Source organism: Phyllobates terribilis, unplaced genomic scaffold (assembly GCF_046119375.1).
Source record: "Phyllobates terribilis strain yellow unplaced genomic scaffold, ASM4611937v1 Scaffold_9__5_contigs__length_417890890, whole genome shotgun sequence".
Lineage (NCBI taxonomy): Eukaryota > Metazoa > Chordata > Amphibia > Anura > Dendrobatidae > Phyllobates > Phyllobates terribilis.
In genome coordinates this window covers 77,324,475-77,348,213 of record NW_027362769.1, presented here as the reverse complement: position 1 = coordinate 77,348,213, position 23,739 = coordinate 77,324,475, and the positions used below count along the sequence as shown (strand labels likewise).

At 43.6% G+C, this 23,739-nt stretch overlaps 1 protein-coding gene across 1 annotated transcript in view; it reads right to left on the bottom strand.

Moving 5' to 3' along the window:
* Positions 1 to 23,739, bottom strand: part of SPAG16 (sperm associated antigen 16) — a 1,363,505-nt gene that overhangs the window by 1,248,853 nt on the left and 90,913 nt on the right. Inside the window, exon 7 of the mRNA XM_073646626.1 lies at positions 1,803 to 1,920. Within this exon, the coding sequence (XP_073502727.1) occupies positions 1,803 to 1,920 (118 nt within the window). The remainder of the gene's footprint in view (positions 1 to 1,802; positions 1,921 to 23,739) is intronic.

Below are 23,739 nucleotides of genomic sequence, written 5' to 3'. Positions count from 1 at the left end.
GATATTGTAAACTTATACAAGACCGTCTTAAAGGGAGCCGGTAACCATAAAAATGCAATCCAATCTGCAGGCACCATGTTATAGAGCAGGGGAAGCTGAGTAGATTGATATATAGTTATGTGAGAAAAGATTCAGTATAACCAGTGTTTTCACCATTTAATGCTCAGCTCTTTCTGGGATTTTCGGTCCAGTGGGCGGTCCTATCAGTGACTGACAGCTATATCTATATGGACACTTATACATAGAAAGCGGTCAGTCACTGATTGGTCCAGTGGGCGGTCCTACCAGTGACTGACAGCTATATCTATATGGACACTTATACATAGAAAGCGGTCAGTCACTGATAGGACCGACCATTGGACCAAAGATCCCAGAAAGACAAAACGTTTAAATGATTAATACATATGTAATACTGAATCTTTTCTCACAAAACTATGTATCAATCCGCTCAGCTCCCCCTGCTTTGTAATATGCGGCCTGCAGATAGGACTGTATTTTTATGGTGACAGGTTCCCTTTAAAATGTGCCAGATTTATCCCAGAACTTATACTGGTTGATAAATTTGGTGCATTTTCAGACAGTCTAGTTTAAGCTAATACCACTTATTAGTTTACTTTGTGTCCCTTTCCAAGGAAGCAACACTACTTTTAATAGAAGCAATGTTCCTCATGGGGCGAACCACATAAAGGCCCCGGCTTACCATTTACATGTTTTTTAAGAAACTTCTTTATTGTTTTGTATTCAATGCCATTTTTTGTGCAAAATTCTAACAATATAGCATATACGGCTAGATCAATTTTACACAAAATCAAAGATTCTTGCTAATTTCTTCGACCTTTTTGTGATTTTTTTAGAGTCATGTAATTCTTTAAAACATTGTATGTCAGTCTTCAACTGCTCAAAAATAAAATGAAATAGATTTTGCAACCCAGTACGGTGCTAAAGTATAATTTCACAAAAATGTTGCAACTATTTCAAAAAGTCACAAATGATGAATTAGACTAAATCATCTGGATAAGAAAAAACATGCTGACGTAGTAAAAAAAAAACCCAGAGATAAAACCAAGGAATTAAATAATGAAAATTAAATGCTAATTAAATAATGAATACAGCACAAAAATAAGTCTAAGTCACCATTTGAATCAACTTGACTCAAAAAGAAGGTGCAAACATAATGATGAACCAGAGACAAAGCATCTCAAAGGGAATCTGTTGCCAGGCTTTTACCACCTTATCTGAGAGCAACACGATGTAGGGGCGGAGACCCTGATTCTAGCGATGTATCACTTACTAGGCTGCTTGCTGTAGTTTTGATTAATATACCATAAACAGGCAGCTGCCAATCTAGATCTGCAGCAGATAAAACTGAGATTTTATCATAACTGAATGATAAAGTGATGTATCGCTGGAATCAGGGTCTCTGCCCCTACATCATGCTGCAAAAAACTGAAGACAGATTCCATTTAACAACATAATAACTGCTGTGCAAGGCATGTAAGTAAGGTTTCCTTTATTTTTAGCGTAAATTGCACCAAAATTCTAGTAAATGTCTCCTTAAGCACATATGTGAGCTGCTATATTAAAAACACTCATTTATCTCACCCTCATTTACACAAAATTAAAGATCCAGATTAAAGGGTTCTGTCCTTATCCATATGTAATGGTTATGGGTTTGAACACTGGGAACCGGTCAATCACAATGAAAGGACTGTAAAATAGCTTTGTGTATAATGCCATCGCTCTAAAAAAGACTTCAAATAATTATATTAAGTCATGTGCAATTAATAAAGCAAACTTATCACCTCTCCAACAGCTCGATCCCTTTCTAGACTAGTCAGCATCTTCTGCCGCAGGACAGTTTGGTATTTTTCATGTAGCTGCCTCAGCAGTGGTTCATAAGACGCATAATGTGCCTTCAACCTTGAAGAAAGGAAAAGAATTCAAATATATAAAACAAAGTGACCTTTTAGGAATGCACGTGGCAGAGAAGTCAGCACTGTGATTACTCAGAGCAGCTTCCTGGGGGCCCATTACTCACATTATTATTATTGTGAGTATCATGTTAAAGGCTCCATGACACCTGTATAAAGTATTTCCAAAATATTCTGCTAGTGAGGGGAACATATGCTGCAATTACAAACAGCATGTATGCTATAGTAAAGGTAAGGCCACGGCCCCACTATCAGTATTTGGTCAGTATTCGGTCAGTATTTTTTCTCAGGAGTGGGAGCCAAAACCAGGAGTGGGTGATAAATGCAGAATTGGTGACTTGTTTCTATTATACCTTTTCTCTGATTGTTTCTCACCTGGTTTTGGCTCCCACTCCTGAGAAAAAATACTGACCGAATACTGACCAAATACTGATAGTGGGGCCGTGGCCTTAGATGTAGATGTATGATTCACATGCATTTTCAGATGACCAGAAAAATGCCCAAAAGAAAAATGCCCACAGAAAATTGCCCACATAGACAAAATCACAACAGTTATCACCTCTACCCCAACATGTAATATGTTATATCACTCCAGAGACTGTGTACACTGTACAGTGTGACCTCGGCTGTACCAATTTAACGTTATTATCAACCCCACCCCTTCCTGTAATATGTTATATCGCGCTGCAGCCTGTGTACAGTGTGACACTAGCTGTACCGGAATGTACTCAGTTTTCTATGTGTGAATACAGCCTTAGCTCTCTTTAATAAACTGTTGTTATTTTGCCCATGTGGGCAATTTTCTGTGTGGGCAACTTTCCTGTGGGCATTCACGGCTGTGGGCTTTTTTCTGTGGGCATTTTTCATGGCTTATCAATTAAAACAGGAGCAACCACCAAGCTCTTCTGCAATTTCAATATTTTTGAAGATACAATTTAATTCATTATGACTAAACACTAGAGATAAAGAAATAAAAATATTTCACAATATTAATTGAAATAACTGAACACGTGACAATACATACTGGTGTATGTATTACTACATCTTTGACAGGACATGTGTATGCGTCCTACAATTTATCTTTGTGGCTGCATTCACATCTACCTTTTTCAGACTCTGTGTCTGGACCACAATCCCAAGACCAACAGGAGGTCTCTTGATCAGAACTAACATACAGTGGCTTGCAAAAGTATTCACCCCCTTGGCATTTTTTATGTTTTGCTACCTCACAACCTGGAATTTCACAGGTTTTTTTAGGGTTTACATCAGTTCATGTAAAGAACATGCCTACAACTGTGAACATTTGTTTTTCTTTTTAATGTGAAGCAAACAACAAATAGGACAAAATAACTGAAAACTTCAGTGTGCATAACTATTCAGCCCCTAAAGTCAGTACTTTGTAGGGCCTCCTTATGCAGCAATCACAGCTGCAAGTCGCTTTTGATAAGTCTCTATGAGCTTTACACATTTCGCCAGTAGGATTTCTGTTCATTCCTTAAGGCAAAACTGCTCCAGATCCTTCAAGTTTGATGGTTTCCCCTTGGGAACAGCAATCTTCAAGTCTGACCACTGATTCTCAATTGGACTAAGGTCTGGGCTTTGACTAGGCCAATCCAAAACATTTACACGTTTCCCCTTAAACCACTCGAGTGTTGCTTTAGCAGTACGCTTTGGGTCATTGTCTTGTTGGAAGGTGAACTTCCATCCCACTATCAAATTACTGACAGACTGAAACAGGTTTTGCTCAAGAATATAGCTGTCTTTTGTACCATCCATCTTCCCCTCGACTGGAACCATTTTCCCGGTCCCTGCTGCCGAAAAACATCCCCACAGCATGATGCTGCCACAACCATGTTTCACTGTGGGGATGGTGTTCTTGGGGTGAAGAGCTGTGTTGGTTTGGCGCCAGACAGTGTTTACTTTGGTGGCCAAAAAGTTCAATTATGGTCTCATCTGACCACATCACCTTCCTCCATAAATTTGGGGAGTCTCCTACATGTCTTTTGGAAAACTCAAAACGAGCCTTACAATTTTTGTAACTAAAGGTTTTTTTCTGCCCACTCTTCCATAAAGGCCACCTCTATGGTGAATACAGCTTACTGTGGTCGTATGAACAGATACTCCAGTCTCTGCAGCTCCTTCAGGGTTACCTTTGGTCTCTGTGCTGCCTCTCTGCTAAATGCCCTCCTTGCCCTGGCTGAGAGTTTTGGTGGGCAGCCCTTTCTTGGCAGGTTTGTTGTGGTACCATGTTCTTTCCATTTGATGATAATGGATTTGTTGGTGCTCTGGGGGATCATCAGACATTGGGATATTTTTTTTATATCTCAACCCTGACTTGTGCTTCTCAATAACTTTGCCGCTGACTTGTTTGGAGATCTCCTTGGTCTTCATGGTGTTGTTTGGTTAGTAGTGCCTCTTGCTTAATAGTGTTGCAGCCTCCCTGGCCTTTCAGAAAACCTGTGTATATACTAACATACATTGTGACACTTAGATTGCACACAGGTGGACTTCCTTTCACTAAACATATGACTTATGAAGGTAATTGCCTGCACCAGAAATGTTTAGGGTCTTCATAGCAAAAGGGGTGAATACATATGCACATGACAATTTTTAGTTATTTGATCTTATAAATTTATAAATTTAATTTATACCTATATACTTTCTCATTTCACTTCACCAACATCTATATATATATATAATCGTCTTATCCCGTCTGTCGGTCTGTGTGTCTGTGTGTCCAGGAAATCCCGCGTCGCTCATTGGTCCGGCAGCGGCCAATCAGCGCAGGGGGATTTCAGAAAAAAGATGGCGGCCGTTAGCGGCTCATCTGCGGGACGGAGCTGAGCGGCGATGCAGCCGGGAGATGACCGGCAACAGCAGAAGGAACCCGACCGCCGGACCCATCTGCGGGACAGAGATGCAGCCGGGAGATGAGCGCCGGTAGCAGCGAAAGGACCGCCGGCGCCGCTGACCTCCATGCGGAAGGGAGGACCGGGGAGCGGCGCTGCGGGTCGGGATACTTCTCCTGCGAGAGCCCGCTCATGTCCCGGGTTCTCGCAGCGTAAGTACCCGCACAGGCAGAGCAGCTCCCCGGTCCTCACCAAGACGATTCGATGATTGGTCGCGGTCTTCGGACCTGACCAATCACTGATCTTAGCGCAAAACTTAAACACTATTGTGCTGATTGGTCGCCGACGCTGCCCGCGACCAATCACCGATTTGGGCGCCAAATTTAAATATCGGCCGCGACCAATCACCACAGCGGTGTTTAAATGTGGAGCCAAGATCGGTGATTGGTCGCGGCCGATATTTAAATTTGGCGCCCAAATCGGTGATTGGTCGCGGCCGATACTTAAATTTGGCGCCCAAATCGGTGATTGGTCGCGGTCGGCGTCCGCGACCAATCAGCACAATAGTGTTTAACTTTGGCGCCAAGATCAGTCATTGGTCGCGGGCCAAGACAGCGACCAATCACCGATTTGTGCGGCAATTTTAAATAGCGTCCGCGACCAATTGGATGTCAGCGGCGCTGCCTGTGCGGATACTTCCGCTGCAAGAACCCGGGACATGAGCGGGCGCTCGGAGCAGAAGTATCCGGACCCGCAGCGCCGCTCCCCGGTCCTCCCTTCACACCCTAGCCGCTGATGTCCCCACAGTATCTGCATGGTGTTACAAAGGTCCGGACATTTGTGTTAAAAAACGCTGATTATTCGCTGGCGCTGCCCGTGACCAATCACCGATTTCGGCGCCAAATTTAAATATCGGCCGCGACCAATCACCGATCTTGGCTCCACATTTAAACACTGCTGTACTGATTGGTCGCGGACGCTATTTAAATGTGCCGCCCAAATCGGTGATTGGTCGTGCACAGCGTCGGCGACCAATCAGCACAGCGGTGTTTAACTTTAGCGCCAAGATCACTGATTGGTCGCGCTCTCCGCACGCGACCAATCAGCGAATCGTATTGGTGAGCGGGGAGCGGAATCGTATTAGTGAGGACCGGGGAGCGCCGCTGCCTGTGCGGATACTTCCACTCCGAGAAGCCGGGAGATGAGCGACTGCTCGCAGCAGAAGTATCCCGACCCGCAGCGCCGCTCCCCGGTCCTCCCTTCACACCCTAGCCGCTGATGTCCCCACAGTATCCGCATAGTGTTACAAAGGTCCGGACATTTGTGTTAAAAATCGCTGATTGGTCGCTGGCGCTGCCCGCGATCAATCACCGATTTGGGCGCCAAATTCAAATATCGGCCGCGACCAATCAGCACAGCGGTGTTTAAATGTGGAGCCAAGATCGGTGATTGGTCGCGGCCGGTATTTAAATTTGGCGCCCAAATCGGTGATTGGTCGCGGGCAGCGCCAGCGACCAATCAGCGTTTTTTTAACACAAATGTCCGGACCTTTGTAACACCATGCAGATACTGTGGGGACATCAGCCGCTAGGGTGTGAAGGGAGGACCGGGGAGCGGCGCTGCGGGTCCGGATACTTCTGCTGCGAGCGCCTGCTCATGTCCCGGGTTCTCGGAGCGGAAGTATCCGCACAGGCAGCGCCGCTAACATCCATGCGGCTAGGGCGTGAAGGGAGGACCGGGCAGCGGCGCTGCGGGTCCAATTGGTCGCGGCCGCTATTTAAATGTGCTGCACAAATCGTTGATTGGTCGCGGACTTGGCCCGCGACCAATCACTGATCTTGCGGCCAAAGTTAAACACTACTGTGCTGATTGGTTGCGGACGCTGCCCGTGACCAATCACCGATTTGGTCGCCAAATTTAAATATTGGCCGCGACCAATCACCGATCTTGGCTCCACATTTAAACACCGCTGTACTGATTGGTCGCGGACGCTATTTAAATGTGCCGCCCAAATCGGTGATTGGTCGCGCACAGCGTCGGCGACCAATCAGCACAGCGGTGTTTAACTTTAGCGCCAAGATCACTGATTGGTCGCGTGTGGAGAGCGCGACCAATCAGCGAATCGTATTGGTGAGCGGGGAGCGGAATCGTATTAGTGAGGACCGGGGAGCGCCGCTGCCTGTGCGGATACTTCCACTCCGAGAAGCCGGGAGATGAGCGACTGCTCGCAGCAGAAGTATCCGGACTCGCAGCGCCGCTCCCCGGTCCTCCTTTCACACCCTAGCCGCTGATGTCCCCACAGTATCCGCATGGTGTTACAAAGGTCCGGACATTTGTGTTAAAAATCGCTGATTGGTCGCTGGCGCTGCCCGCGACCAATCACCGATTTGGGCGCCAAATTCAAATATCGGCCGCGACCAATCAGAACAGCGGCGTTTAAATGTGGAGCCAAGATCGGTGATTGGTCGCGGCCGATATTTAAATTTGGCGCCCAAATCGGTGATTGGTCGCGGGCAGCGCCAACGAGCAATCAGCGATTTTTCACACAAATGTCCGGACCTTTGTAACACTATGCGGATACTGTGGAGACATAAGCGGCTAGGGTGTGAAGGGAGGACCAGGGAGCAGCGCTGCGGGTCGGGATACTTCTGCTGCGAGCAGTCGCTCATGTCCCGGGTTCTCGCAGCGGAAGTACCCGCACAGGCAGCGGCGCTCCCTCGTTCCTCACTAATACGATTCCGCTCCCCGCTCCTCACCAATACGATTCGCTGATTGGTCGCGCTCTCCGCACGAGACCAATCAGTGATCTTGGCGCTAAAGTTAAACACTGCTCTGCTGATTGGTTGCGGCCGCTGACCGTGACCAATCACCGATTTGGGCGCCACATTTAAATAGCGGCCGCGACCAATCACCGATCTTGCCGCGACATTTAAACACTGCTGTGCTAATTTGTCGCGGACGCCAGACGCGTACAATCAGCGAGATTGGCGCCAAATTTAAACAACCCTCTGCTGATTGATCGCGGTCGCTGGCCGAGATCAATCAGCAGTATTGGCGCAAAATTTAAACCCCACTCTGCTGATTGGTCGCGGTCGCCGGCCGTGACCAATCAGCAGTATTGGCGCCAAATTTAAACCTCACTCTGCTGATTGGTCACGGCCGTCAGCCGCGAACAATCAGCGATTTTGGCGCCAAATTTAAACACCGCTCTGCTGATTGGTCGTGACTAATCAGCGATTTTGGTGCCAAATTTAAACACGCTCTCCAGTCCTCACTAACACGGTTCGCTGATTGGTCGCGGCCGCCGCCCGCGACCAATCACCAATATTGCCGCCAAATTTAAACACCGCTTTGCTGATTGGTCGCGGTTGCCGAACGCGACCAATCAGCGATTTTGGCGCAAAATGTAAACACCGCTTTGCTAATTGCGCCCCGTCGGCCGCATACCTATTCTAGAATACCCGATGCATTAGAATCGGGCCACCATCTAGTAGACTATATAGTGCTAAAGCATCACACAAATTGGATTACAAAAATATTTAAACACAGGTTGTAATGTAACTAAATAAGTAAAAAGCCAAGAGGGGAGAATACTTTTGCAAGCCACTGTATGCCTCACATATGCCTATATGGCTGTTAGTTCTGGTCAGAACACCTGCTGTTAGTCTAGGGATTGCAGTCTGTATACATACATACAATATATTTAATAAAATCATACAGTGCCTACAAGTAGTATTCAACCCCCTGCAGATTTAGCTGGTTTGATAAGATGCAAATAAGTTAGAGCCTTCAAACTGCAAACGAGAGTAGGTTTTATGAACAGAAGCATAAATCTTACAAACCAAAAAGTTATGTTGCTCAGTTGAATTTTATTAATTTTTAAACATAAAAGTGTGGGTCAATTATTATTCAACCCCTATGTTTAATATTTTGTGGAATAACCCTTGTTTGCAATTACAGCTAATAATCGTCTTTTATAAGACCTGATCAGGCCGGCACAGGTCTGTGGAGTTATCTTGGCCCACTCCTCCATGCAGATCTTCTCCAAGTTATCTAGGTTCTTTGGGTGTCTCATGTGGACTTTATTCTTGAGCTCCTTCCACAAGTTTTCAATTGGGTTAAGGTCAGGAGACTGACTAGGCCACTCCAACACCTTGACTTTTTCCCTCTTGAACCAGGCCTTGGTTTTCTTGGCTGTGTGCTTTGGGTCGTTGTCTTGTTGGAAGATGAAATTACGACCCATCTTAAGATCCTTGATGGAGCAGCGGAGGTTCTTGGCCAAAATCTCCAGGTAGGCCATGCTATCCATCTTCCCATGGATGCGGACCAGATGGCCAGGCCCCTTGGCAGAGAAACAGCCCCACAGCATGATGCTGCCACCACCATGCTTGACTGTAGGGATGGTATTCTTGGGGTCGTATGCAGTGCCATCCAGTCTCCAAACGTCACGTGTGTTGTTGGCACCAAAGATCTCGATCTTGGTCTCATCAGACCATAGAACCTTGAACCAGTCTGTCTCAGAGTCCTCCAAGTGATCATGAGCAAACTGTAGACGAGCCTTGACATGACGCTTTGAAAGTAAAGGTACCTTACGGGCTCGTCTAGAACGGAGACCATTGCGGTGGAGTACGTTACTTATGGTATTGACTGAAACCAATGTCCCCACTGCCAAGAGATCTTCCCGGAGCTCCTTCCTTGTTGTCCTTGGGTTAGCCTTGACTCTTCGGACAAGCCTGGCCTCGGCACGGGAGGACACTTTCAAAGGCTGTCCAGGCCGTGGAAGGCTAACAGTAGTTCCATAAGCCTTCCACTTACGGATGATGCTCCCAACAGTGGAGACAGGTAGGCCCAACTCCTTGGAAAGGGTTTTGTACCCCTTGCCAGCCTTGTGACCCTCCACGATCTTGTCTCTGATGGCCTTGGAATGCTACTTTGTCTTTCCCATGTTGACCATGTCTGAGTGCTGTTCACAAGTTTGGGGAGGGTCTTAAATAGTCAGAAAAGGCTGGCAAAAGAGATCTTTAATCCACACATGTGAAGCTCATTATTCTTGGTGCCTGAAATACTTCTTAATACTTTAGGGGGACCAAACAGAATTCTTGTGGTTTGAGGGGTTGAATAATAAATGACACTCTGAATTAACTTTTAACGTTTAAAAAAAAAAAAAAAAAAAAAAAAAAAAAAAAAAAAAGCAAAAACTAAATTTGCTGCAGTGCATTTCCCACTTCCAGGCTGATCTACAGTACAAATGTCACAATGCCAAGTTAATTCCGCATGTGTCAACCAGCTAAATCTGCAGGGGGTTGAATACTACTTGTAGGCACTGTATTTATTAAAGAAGTAACCATATAGCTTTCAACGCTGGATAGAACTATTCTAAAAAATGTTGCCATTGGCCATTTTGCAGCTGCATTTCTCAGGATGTAACAGCAACAACTAAACTCAGCAAAACTAATGAAACAAATTAGTCCCGATTCATCAAGACCGTCAATCCTTTTTCCAGTCTTGATGAGGAGGTGTGCTAGAGTCAGACGCTACTGATTCATTAAGAGGTGCACACCTCTTAATGAATCTGGAGCATCTCACAAGTGTTGTGCGCCTATGTGAGCCACACCAGAAATCTTACTAGAGTAAGATTTCAAGGGTATAAAATGCTACAGCTCTTCATGAATTAGAGGAGATGTGGTGTCACCCAACACACACACACACACACACACACACACACACACACACCCCACTGTGCCAATTTTGGCAGAGCTCAGGTCAACGCCCAAAAGCAACAGAAAACTTTGCGATTTTTCAAAGCGATTTATGCCCAAATTCTGGCAAAATTGCTTTTATTAATTGAAGCCAATGACTTTCTTTGTGCCAAATTTATCAAAAGTGTCTCATGAGGTCACCTATGGCTTTAGCCCTTCTATCTCTTAGCGACATCCTGGCCACTGGTTTGTTTAGATACATCCTATCGGCAGCTAGGAGACTGATCTCTAGGCATTGGAAACAAAGGGAACCACCTACTCGTGCTGAATTTCTTGCGGAGCTAAATGATACTCTTAGAATGGAGGAACTAACTGACAAAGTTTGCGGTACAGTGGGCAAAGTTTCAGGCACTTAGGCTCCTTGGATCATTATCAGAGAGTCACAGGAATTCCACTTGGTTGACTCCTACATGAGCTTTTCTGTTTCCATATCTTTTTCCTTTCCATATAAATAATGGACAGATGCCCATTTAGGTGAGTCTTTTTTCATTTTCCCCTTCTATTATCTACATCGCCCTTCTTCCTTACGCCCCTCTCGCTCTACCCCTTTTCGGTTCTCTCTAGAATCGGACTCTCTTCCTCTATTCCCTTTTGCGTATCCCTTTTCATTCCATAGTCTCCTCCTTTCCTTTTATCTCTGGCCATTTTGCAAAGTTTAATAAGGTTTTTTGAGAAAGTTACTGTTATGAGTGTATATCTCGACTACTGATTACATTGTATCATTGATAATATTAAAGGGCTTGTCCACTACTAGGACAACCCCTTCTTGATCTAAATGTTTGGCCCCGATGAAATAAAAAAAGCTTATACTCACCTCACGTGCCAGTGCTGTTCCAGCGGTGTCGGCACTCACGGTCCCGGAGCTCTGGTGCTGTTGTTGTGACATATGACGCCGGAGCCCAATCAGCATCGGCGTCACTATCTCCACGTTCTGTCGAATTGAACATGAAGAGGAAGTCCGGGCAGCATCTATAACACTGTTCGGCCATGTAGTTGATGAGTAGCCAGGCCTCCTTAAGCACTTTGTGCATTTTCACAGTCTGCACTCTGCTATAGTTACACCCCTGCTTGGTGAGTTTTTTTTTTTTACATAGTTTACTGTGACAGTTTCCATACTTTTTGTGGTGTAGAATAACGGAAAATACAAGTCAACAGAGCACAGTCAGGAGTCTGCATTGTACACAGAGGAGTAATCCAGCCATACGAGTGATTCTTCCTTCTTCATCTACAGTGAATACCTGATTTACCTACTTGTTGTAAAATGACACTATCAGATTATAATAAAAGCCTCTGTATCATTTCTGAATCATGTTATACATTGATATTTTAGCATACTGCACAAAAGCATGCCACCAAATTAGCAGATATTTTGTCCTTCTGGCTTTGGAACAGGATCATAAATAATTCAGAAGCAGATTTATAATAAATCCCACTGAAATCAACTGGATTGTTTCCATCAGTAATTCCAGGGGCTTATTTGTATATTCTTTCAGTCTAGTTTTGAGAACTCACTTATAAACAATCGTATACATAACCAGAGAGGCAGTAAATTGCACAACACTTGGCTTGCTTTTTAGCTTACCGCTGTAAAACAACGGAACTTTACATTTTGCGGATTCAAATTTACATGTCTTTCCCAAATGCTTGTAAATCTATTTTAGAGTCTGTCTCTTCGGTTATGAAATGTTGTAGGCAGGTGTGAGGAGGGAGTACACAAAAATCCTACAAACAATGCAGATGATGGAACAATGGCGAAACTAACACAATGGGATAATCTAAAAAACGGATACACCCCATACACATTAGACTGTCAGACAATCCTGCTGATATCGGTTGGTTAAGTCGAATTTAGTCTAAGGTGTATGGGGGCTTAAAGCATCAAAATACATTTTTAGTAAAGCATCTTTCTGGGATCTAGTTCTTAAACTCATTTATTTAGCGCCACTAATTCCACAGCACTTACAGAAATTATTGGCACTGTCCTCATTGGGGCTCATAATCTAGATTCCCTATCAGTAAGTCTTTGGAGTGTGGGAGGAAACCGGAGGAAACCCACACAAACATGGGGAGAACATACAAACTCCTTGCAGATGTTGTCCTTGGTGGGATTTGAATCCAGGGTCCCAGAGCTGCAAAGCAACAGTGCTAACCACTGAGCCACCGTGCTGCCCAATATATCAATACGAGATTGGTGTGGGGACCAGATGTAGGACCTCGATCAATCAGCTGACCTCTTCTCTGGCAGCAGCCGGATATAAGCGATGTAAGGGCAGACCTGTACTTTACTTAGTGGCCATTTTCGAATACTGCAGTTTATCTCCCATTCAAGTGAATTCAAGAGAATGGGTGATAAATGCTAGGCAGTCACCACTAAGCAATTCAGAGGGCTGTTGTGTTCCATGATCTTCTACACCAGTTATATCCAGCCGATACCACTGCCAGATCAGATTTAAGCTTACTGCTTGGGGTGACGTGTTTAGAAACCTCACCAATATCATACTGATAACCTGTCCTATGGAATCATCAATTGTTTAACTGACAACCCCTTTTTACTCTTTTGTGCCAGGACAATTTTTGCACTTTTTACGTTAACCTCTAAAGTCTAAATTCAAAAATAAAAAGCTGATATTCAGCCCCTGTACTTTATTTTCTGAAAGTAGATACATAATTGCACTCTATACACTTCATGCAATTTCACTTCAAAGAAAAATTTTTGTTTTTTATAAACAAAAATGCATAAAAATGATATTAGTGACTAAAAGTATGATTTTTAACAAGAAGTAATAGAAGAGGAAACAAAAAGCACAATTTGTCACTCATCCAATTTCTGCAAAGTACAGCAATACCATTTGGGTGCACGGCAGTGATCAGCCAGGAAGGAGCATCAGTTGGCATTTGTAGTGTAAATTTTGCTGGATTGGTTTTCATTTGCCATGACACATTTGCAGAGCCCCAGAGGTACAAGAAGTGGCCCCATTTTGAAAACTGTACCCCTCAAGGAATTCATCTAGGGGTGTAGTGAACATTTTTACCACAATGATGTTTCACAGATTTCTCTACTATTGGCCGGTGAAAATGAAAAATAACATTTCTTTACAATATTATGTCGATTTAGCTCTATGTAAAAGTTAAAAAATATGCATATTGTAGTACAGTGTTAGCCAGATAACTCTATGTAAATACTTTTATGCCAAAAAGGACAATCTAGGAGTGATCTTTTTTGGCATGAATGTATCTTCGTAGATTTAGTTCAAGCTTTTTCTACTGGAGGTAAGAGAGAAAAACACGGTAAAGTATCTACGGTATTTAGTACAATACCATATAAGTGCTCACACACTACCGTTTGGACACACGGTGAGGTTTAGAAGGGAAAGGACAGCATTTGAAGCACAAATTTTGCTGGATTGAGTTTCTGTCTCCATATTGCATATGCAGAGCACCTGAGGTACAGAGGAAGCCCCCCAGAAATGACCCATTTTAGAAAACTATTCCTGTCAAGGCATTTATCAAGGGATGTAGTTATCATTGTGATCCCTAAAGTGTCTTCACAAAATTAATATGCAGCAGATGGCAAAAGGTGAAAATTAAAATTTTTCCCCAACTAAGGCTATTTTTGTTTTTACGTTGACAGTGTGGTTTAAGTGACATGGTGCATTAACTTGATTCTGTGTGTCAGGATGATTAAAAAGATGACAAATTTATATAGATTGATTTATGTTTTACTATGTGCAATAAAAATATTTTAAATTTTTTTAACATATATACTGAGAGACAACTTTTATTTCTCTGTCAACAGCTATTTGAGGGCTTAACTTTTGCATGGCAAAATGTAATATTTATTGGTACCAAAATGATCATAAAATTGCAATTCAGTTTTTTTTCCCTTTCTCTTTTTTTTATGGCATAAAAATGGGAAAGCTAAGTGAAAAAGCCAAGTTTTATAGTGCAGGATGTTACAGACAGGGTGATGCCAAATATGTGTTAGTCCCCCCTCCTCCAATAAGGTACTTAAAAAAAAAATTAAAAAGAAGGGGGGGGGGCAATTTAATTTTTTTTACTTTTCTTTTCTTTAACATATTTTAGTTACTTTTCAGGTAGAATATTGTCAGGGACATATTAATTTCAGGAAAATATTAACAGAATATTAGCCCCTTCTCCCATGCCCTCTCCTGTAGTGTCTGTCCAGAGATGACAATTATACAGGGTCTTCCTGCAAATTATCACCCACAGCCAAAAGGTCTTACACATGCCAGCCGAGAGGTGTCACCAAACTTCGTTAAGATGCGAGCCTCTTGTCATTGGAAGATTCAGGGGGCAATTACTGGCAAGCTTGCACTAATTTGCATGTATCTGGGAAAGTTACTTTCCCGAGCTTCAAAGAGAGTTTAACAGAAATTACCAGCCGCGCCGACTCCAAAATGAAATAGGAAATATTGTGAGTACCATACGTCCGACAGTAATGGGACCCATATGTTTAGTGACAAAATCAGCCCAGGAATGTATATGTAGTTTTCCAGGGCTGTAAGCAAAATCAGGGAGCTGTGGCGCAAAAACACCAGAATAGTAGACTGCAGCTATGCGATGTGTGGTCTCTAACTGAAGATAAAATCATAATAGAAAATATGATATCACTTTTGGGCTTCTGGGATCAATGCGCAATGAGTTATCCCAAAAAACAGGTTTTTAATACAGATCTGAAGGGTGGAGCCCAGCCCCTGTGATGTCATCACAGGGGGTCTCTCCCTTAATCATAAATTAGTTTGTTGAGGCTGAAGCCGTGTTCTTTGCTCAGGAGTATATGTCTATCATAGCGGAGGACCCTGTTCAATAACAGTAAACAGAGCGTCTCCCCTCCACTTATATTGAATCGTCTCAGCGATCGTATAGTGCAAGTTATCTTCTTTAATCCTGTTTAATTTATGTAACTGCTTATGTATTTTAAGGTCTCCTTTGTAACATCCTTGTATATATTTTTCCTAAACACTGCCTCCCTTTTGTATTAAATATAAAATGTAATAGTCCTGTTTCTTTTGTTCTGTAATCGTTCCCTTCCCCGAAGTTATACACGCTACCAAAACACAGGCGTCCGGCCAGGCCTGTACTATAATTCAAACTCGACTGGTGGTGGCAGAGAATAATAATAATTGGGCTATCGTGAAGCGTACAGTGACCGTATGGAGGGTGTTAAGCACGGATTCCAGGCTTTGGAACCCGGGGGTGTTACGCCATACGCTCACTGGTCGCTTGCCGATACCTAAGTAGGGAGTAGATTGGATTGCGTGCTCGCGACTCCGGACGAAATACTGACAGTGTGACGGCACGGTGAGATATCGCGTGATTTCCCCGGTGTCGTCTCGCCTGTGTGTTGGAATCCCTGACAAATATAAACCCAGTGTTACACAGGGACAGGAGGAGATCACACAACATCTCCCTCCTGTTCCTGCAGACTGACATCTTCTTCGCATGTCCCCCTTTCCTACCACTAGCTGAAGTGGAATGGGTAATTTTTGAAGGTGTATCGCAGCTGTAGAAGTGATTCAGGGATCATTTTGAAGTGGAAAGTAGCAACGCAGTTGAATTTCACAGGTTAAACAGAGAAGGGAGTATGAGCTGTTGACATATGTAACCCTCAACTTAAGACATGATATCTCAGTTTGGATTTTGACTAATGCGTCATTTCTAGTCTCATTAGGAATCTGAGTATCTCTTCTTCAAAATAAGGATTGTTTCTGTGACTGCTATCCAGACTGAGATATGGCCAATAGTAGCCAAGACATATTTCATACATCCTTAGCTACTTTAGTGCTACCTTGTAAATTAATCTTTACCCAACAGTTTGTAAGCACTTGCCAATGTTTTAGAGACATTTTGTGCCGTACTTGAAATGGGGAGGGGTGTAGCAGGAAAGGGCGTGGCTTGACAACATGTACTAGAATTTAAGCAAAATTTTGCAACAGAATTTTAGTGAAAAATAAAAGGTCCATGTAAACTTGCTGTTTAGCTGATCCGTTAATTATTTGCTATTTGGAGATAGTTTAATAGCACGTGTACAAAAACAGACAACGCAGATGCACACTGTAAGAGATCATTCAGTGGGGATCTACTGCCATTGTTCTTGGCACTCCAATTACTATTTGCACAAGGCAATACGCTGCTGAGATGATCTTCTGTCCAGCCCAAAAGATTATTTCACCCACTGAACAAGAGGGTGATCAGCAGCCTGTTTAAACTGCACGGTTATTATGAAATGAACATTCCTAAGACGCTCACTTCATTGTAATTGTGCAGTGTAAATTGACTTTACAAAAGCTAATAGGCTGTGTGCCCACGATGCGTTTTTTAAGCGTTTCCGCAGCGGCAAAAACTCAGCAGAAACGCTTAAAAAATGCATGGTAGAAGGCCTGCCATGTTCCCCAATGATAATCCGCATGTGCTGTGCAAATGCTGCGGAAATTTCCGTTGCGGATTATCATTGCGGAAAACAACGCAGCACTACCAATTATTTTGCGGAAGCGCTGCGTTTACGCCGCCATTGACTTGCATTGGAACGCATGGATTACGCATCACTGCATATGTAGATGCGCATTCCATGCGTTTCAATGTGCGGATGGTACCCGGGTGTGGAGGACAGGAGACTCTCCTCCGGACCCGGGTACCATTGAACCTTTGAAAAAAAGAATAAAATAAAAAATAAATGTTATATTTACCTTCTGATGGCCCCCGCTGCGCTGGTCCTCCCATGCCGGCAGATCGCGGTGGACTGAAGGACCTGCACTGACGTCATAGTCATGTGACGGCAGGTCCTTCAGCATACCGCGATCTGCCGGCAAGGGAGGACGGAGCGAAGCAAGACTCCGGGGGCCATCAGAAGGTAAGTATAGATTTATTTTTTTATTTTTAACCATTCTTTGGGGTCACACTATATAAATCCTTGCCGTTTGCATGGATTTATATAGTGTGACCAAGTTGACAAGCACTTTCCAAATGATGCTAAAAATCTCTTGGAAAGCGCTTGTCAACCCGCATGCGGAAATGCATGTAAAGAACGCTTCACATCCGCATGTCCCTGGCAGGAAAAACGCATGTACAATCCGCATGTACAATCCGCATGCGTTTTTTATGCCAGGGAGATGCAGAAACGCTCAGGAAAAATCCGGAGCATTTCTGCATCATGGGCACATAGCCATAGATGGCATAAAATTTACACAAAATAAAAAAAGATGCACATAATTTATCAGACAGCATGAGCCACTGTGATAAAGTTAATACAATTAAAAGACGCACTCCCAATTTTTTTTTTTTACTTGCAAAACCAGTCTACATATGTGTTGTGTAAGGTAAGTGCAATAAAATAATCACCAATTGCTGTCTTCCCAGTTACAAGCAGCACTTCCGTTCTTTTCTCACTCACGGGACTGAAATTAGGACTCGCTAGATCACATGGAGGTTTAGGTGAGAACAGACCTCCAGTTCATATATAAACCCCAGTGTAATCAAGCGAGTCGGAATTTCAATCATTTGCGTGAGAAGAAGACCAGAGCGAAGCTAGAAAGCAGGGAAGATGGTGATTCGTGTGTGTTTTATCGCACTAACATTACACAACATGCCATTTCTAGACTGGTTTAGCAAATACAATTCTTGCAAGTGTTTCTTTAAGATGGTCTAGACTAACTTTTGAGATATTACACGTTTAGTATATCCACTCTGTTTTAATTCCTGCATAGGCTGAGGCCCACTGGAAAAAAAAAGGGTTACTCAATTTTCTCACTAAGGCCTTTGAGGTCATCGGACATCTTTGGTTATCTTGTTGGTATCAGTGCATGTGCAGGAGGTTAATTAAATTATGTGCACTGAAGCACTTCTTTATGGATATAATGATCATTAAGAGCAATATAGACTCATTGGATAGTGCACCATTTGTGTCACGGGTGTATCAGAGGTGAGAGATAGTCGCCCTGCAGTTGGTTGCAGGAGATCTCTACGTTTGGCATTACAGACATCTTCTTAGATGATAGGCTGTCTCTAGGACCTAGCGCTACCTCACTCTGGTAATTAGCTCCCTGGCCTGGGTGTATATATACCTGGTGTGTCTGAGAGGGAGGTACCGGCTATATTCATTTCTACTTGTGAAGGCTTAGCAAGAGAAGTAATTCGTCCTCTCTGGAGCTGGAGACAGAGTTCGCATTTGTCTGGAGTCATCTTAAGCTAAGCATTCTCCCCCTGTTTGTCTATCTTTGTTGTCTATAGAGTTTAGTGGAGATCGACTAGTGCTCATCTCCTCCCATCCCTAGCCTTAACCATACGCCAAGGTAAGACAGAGCGAGGCACGCGTGCAGCGATTGCTGAAGAGTCAATATAGGGACGGTATTTGAGACAGGGTGACACTAGACCAGACTAGGAGGTCTCCACTTCCCCCTTTCCCTCGTGTCTGGGTCCCTTTCCCTCTTCCCTCTGTGTTGCACTATGTCTTTCCCACACATGGCGTGACAATTTGGTTCTAAAGCTGCATACTATTGCCTGGAAGTATACCGGTCACTGTACCAGTTCCTCACCCACTCTATTTTTCTTCTTTTCTTGTCCCCAACCCCACCTTCATTTATCTTGCTTGTCTTCTTTTTATGTCCTCCTACATTCTAAACTTTCAATTCAAAGGTTTGAGATCTGGGGAGTTTCCCGGCTATGGACCAAAAAGAGTTTTGTTCACCGAACCACTTAGATATCACTTTTGCCTTGTGACATGGTGTTCTCTTTTGCTGGAAAAGGCATTGTTCTTCACCAAATTGCTTCTGGATAGTTGGGAGAAGTTCCTATTAGAGGATGTTTAGCTCCCACTCTTCATTCCGGCAGTGTTCTTAGGTAAAATTGTGAGTGAGCCCACTCCATGGATGAATGGTCTGAATTCTGCAAAGGACTGGCCCCCTCCAGACAGAGTCATCTGGAAGAATAATTGTCCAGAGAAGAAAAGATGAGCACTACCATGATTCCTATGTCATGCCAACAGTAAAACACCCTGAGACCATTCATGTGTAGGGCTGCTTTTCATCCAGCGGAGTGGGCTCACTTACAATTTTGCCTAAGAACTCTGCAAGTCTAACATCCTGCTTCTCCCAATAATCTAGGAGCAATTTGGTGATGGACAATGCTTTTTCCAGCGAAGAAAATAAAAGAAAAACAGAAACATCAGCATACCGGGTAGGAAAATATCTTAAAGGGGTTATACACTACTTGGACGACTACTTCTAAATCCCTAGATTTACCCCCAGTAAAATAATAATACCTATAATCACCTCCCGTGCCATTCCAGCGTTGTTGGTGGCAGCTTTCCCAGAGCTCCCATGATATTCGTATGTTACGCAATCCCTGTGTCCAATCACTTCACACTCCTCTTCTATGGATGTAATTGACATCAGAAGGAAGTGATAGAGCAGCCGCTGCTCTAAATTCCTCCGAATGTCTGATTTGTCCAAATTAGAGGAGAGTTAAGCCAGCGCTGATTGGTCGCAGGGATCACGTGACAATGTCACGCGATCCCTGAAAAAGCAGCACCAACACCGCTGGAATGGCACCAACACCGGAGGTGAGTATAAGTGTTATCTTACGGAGGAGAAACATACGGATTGAAAAGGGGTTGTCTAAGCAGTGGACAACCTCTTTAAAGTAAGGTGGGGAGTGAGCGTATGGAACATGAGAAAGGTAAAAAATGCCAGCAACCGCAAAAGTATAGTACATAAAAATCCAAAAGGGAGATTAAAAATACATACGAAAGATAAGACACCGGGTCTACACATTTTGAGATGACTATCTCTTAGTCATGTTGAAACGCGTAGACCCGGTGTCTCATCTTTTATATGTATTTTTAATCTCCCCTTTGGATTTTTACGTACTATAATAAATATGATGTTTTAATTTACTTCTTTTTGCAGTTCCTGGTATTTTTCCTTCTTTCTCATGCTTTATCCAGCATAATGGAACACCATGCCACAAAGTAAAAGTGATAAGTAGCTCTGTGAACAGAACATTGAAGTTTTGTGTTCATGGCCAGTAAACTCTCCAGTTGTCAAGTGGGTGAGACAAACTCCAAGCACTGATTGATGACACCCTATTCTTGCCTAGTCAGGATTTAGCCCAGAAGCTGATATCCAGCAGGCCAAGGTGAACTGAAGAAGTCTTGAAAAATAAGGGACAACATTGTAAATTTTAAGGCTTTGCATAAACCTGATAGATTTGACAATAAAAGTTTAAAAACTTGCAATATTTATACTAGTCCTTCAGTAACCACACAAAAAAAATCTTATTAAAAGATCTAAAGCATTGAAGCAGCTGAGTTTGTGTCAAGCCTCAAAACTTTTGGCCATGACATGACCCTAGTCTGATACTGAAATCAAACATCTTTTTATTAACCCTTTAAATCTTAGCAAAATAGGGGACCAATACAATGGTTCTAATTCTGTTTTAAATCAAGACTTTCATTTTAAAGGCATTGTGTAGCATCGGCGTCTCTGCCCCCTGCTAGGCAGAGACGCCGTCCCTCTCACCTTCCCGCTCCTGGCGCGGCATCCTCCAGCGCTTCTCTCCCCGCTGCTGCCGGTGCGCGCTCCTTCCCCGGCACTGTGCTTAGGGCGCGCGCTCTCCCCCTCTCTTAAAGGCACCGCGCGCGCCGTCCTAAGGAGTACCCGGCCAGTTGCTGGAGGACCTCCCATATATAAGGCACCTCCTCCAAAATGGAGGTGCCCGAGCAAAGTTGTTGCACAGAATACTTACTTCTGCTTCAGCCCTCAGGTTCCGTTGCCAGCCTGACTACCAGTCCTGTCTGCCAGCTTCTCTTCCCTCCTGCCCGACAGTCTGCCCCCGGTCTTCCGCCAGTCTGTCTATGGGCAAGTCCACCTTCGTTCCCGGAAGTACCTGCCAGTTACCTGCCTGCTACCCGTCGTGCCTGCTAAACCCACTCACCTGGGAGCGCACGTCTGCTACCCGCCTGTTACCTGCTAGCCTACCTGGAGGCTCTGCAGTCACATGCCGTGACCACCTGCCTGTCAGCCTAGAGACTACAGCCTGCTTGCCGTCACTTGCCGTGACCACCTGCTAGCCTACCTGGAGGCTCCCGCTGTCACTTGCCGTGACCACCTACCCTCTTGCCAAGAGACTTCTTCCGTCACGTACCGTGACCACCCGTCAGCTAACCCAGAGACTGCAGCCTACCTGTTGTGTCCATCCGCTATACCGGCAGTCCCTGCTGTCTGACCTGTGGGAGCCACCTGCTCTCTTACAAGGTCGTCCCCAGAGTAGCACCTGGTCCCTCTGCTCGGTCCCTCCCTGGTTACGGTGTCGTTTGAAGCAGTCCAACCAGGGTCGGTCCGGGTTGATACTTAGTTACGCCCCTCTGGGTCCCTCCTTGCACCGCGGCACAGAGGTTCCACCTCCCGGACCCGTAAAACATTGGTTTAACACAGTGGTCATAATTTGGGTAGACCATAATGTTCCTGGGAAATTACATTTTGATAGTAAAAAAAAAATACAGACTTGTATACTTTTTCCAACAGAACTTTTTAGAAATAAATGGGCAGTTGAATAAAAGATGACTGCATATTTAAGTTGGTCTGAGAATATTAAAGTTTGCTGTCTGTGAGCTAGGCCATGTGGACAACTTTTATTTCTTTAGGTTTTTTTTTCCTTCTACTAAAGTAAGACACATATTAAGCTTTCATACACCTCTGCTACAGAACAGATTTTATAAGTGCAATATCTCAATTGCCTCCAGTGTGAAACTTAAAAGGTTTGAAATCCAAAACTTTCATGGATGACTAGCTGGAGGAGAATATGGTTTTTCTAAAGTCATAGCTTCTCCAAGATGACTGACTACACTCCAGCAACGACTTATAATTGATTTTAACTTTTCTGTTGTCTGTCCTAAGGGTTGATAATACTTTGTCACTTATTCCAAAACATAGTAACACAGGTAGAGCAAAGCACTCTCAAAATATATGACAGTCTTCTCATATTTTAATCAAAATCATTGTGTTCCCTGGAGGGAATGACAGCTACATTTCTTTATCTGCAAAACCTAAACAGAGATCTGCACAGTACAAGTGAAGTGTAACTTGATCAATAAGAGATTATAGAAAAGATATGACAAGACCGGGTTTGTGGGGTTTTCACTCTGCAGCATTTAGTGACAAATTGAATGAGCATTAATACAAGAAGCTGCGGACGCTGTCACAACCACTTCTACAGAAAAAGACTTAATTAAAATGCAACCTGCAGTATGAAAGTCAATAGCTCCAGCTTCATTGATTAGCAAGCCAGCAAGACGTGATTGAGACTACAAGAGAAGGGGACATGTAAGCTCGCTGCTGCCATCTTATAAAGCCATTTAAGAAGACTACTCCACTTCAGTCACATCCCTGTCACCAGGACCAGTTAATTAACACACTGCCAGTCACATATCCGTGTATATACTGAACATTCATTTTGGAGCCATTTTAAAAGGTTTTGTAGACAACTGCATAAAAAGCAATAAATTATATAGTATTATCAAAACAACCTGGTTATTAAAAACAATACAAATATAATGAACAGGGCTGCAGGAAAGTTACAGGGGATTTTCAGACTTTTTACATGTTTCACCTAAACACGCAACATTGATGCTGTAGACAAACAAGAAATGTATATTTTTTTTTAACTCGGTTTATTGAAGATTATACAACATGACAAGGTTACATCATAGAACAAAAGAACAAGCAGCATTTCTCGTTAATACTGTCGGTAAAGTTAACCTTGCTCTTAACATACCATGTGTCTAATATCTTTACCAAAAGCATAACAGCCGCCGCTATCTTTACACCTCTCTATACACAGGGTGGTGATTGAACCCACTCAGGCGCCACCCCTGTGACTGAAACCGGAACGCAGCCGGGAGGAATAAAGTTAATTTCCTCCTGGCAGTGGAAGTCTAACTGCGGGCGCTGGACAGGTTCAGAACGCCATTAACCTGAAGATCAATCCCATATCTGCAAGTTAATAGCGTTTGTTCACATGACAGGGTCCCTTTAAATATTTTTTATATACAATTTTTAAAATTTTCCATAATTATCTTTATTAAAAATAATTAAAGATCAGAAATCTTGCAATTTTCACTCTTGCCTATAGGCCAAATATTAGTCTCCTACATCCTGTACTTCAGAGGGACATTGACAGAAATAG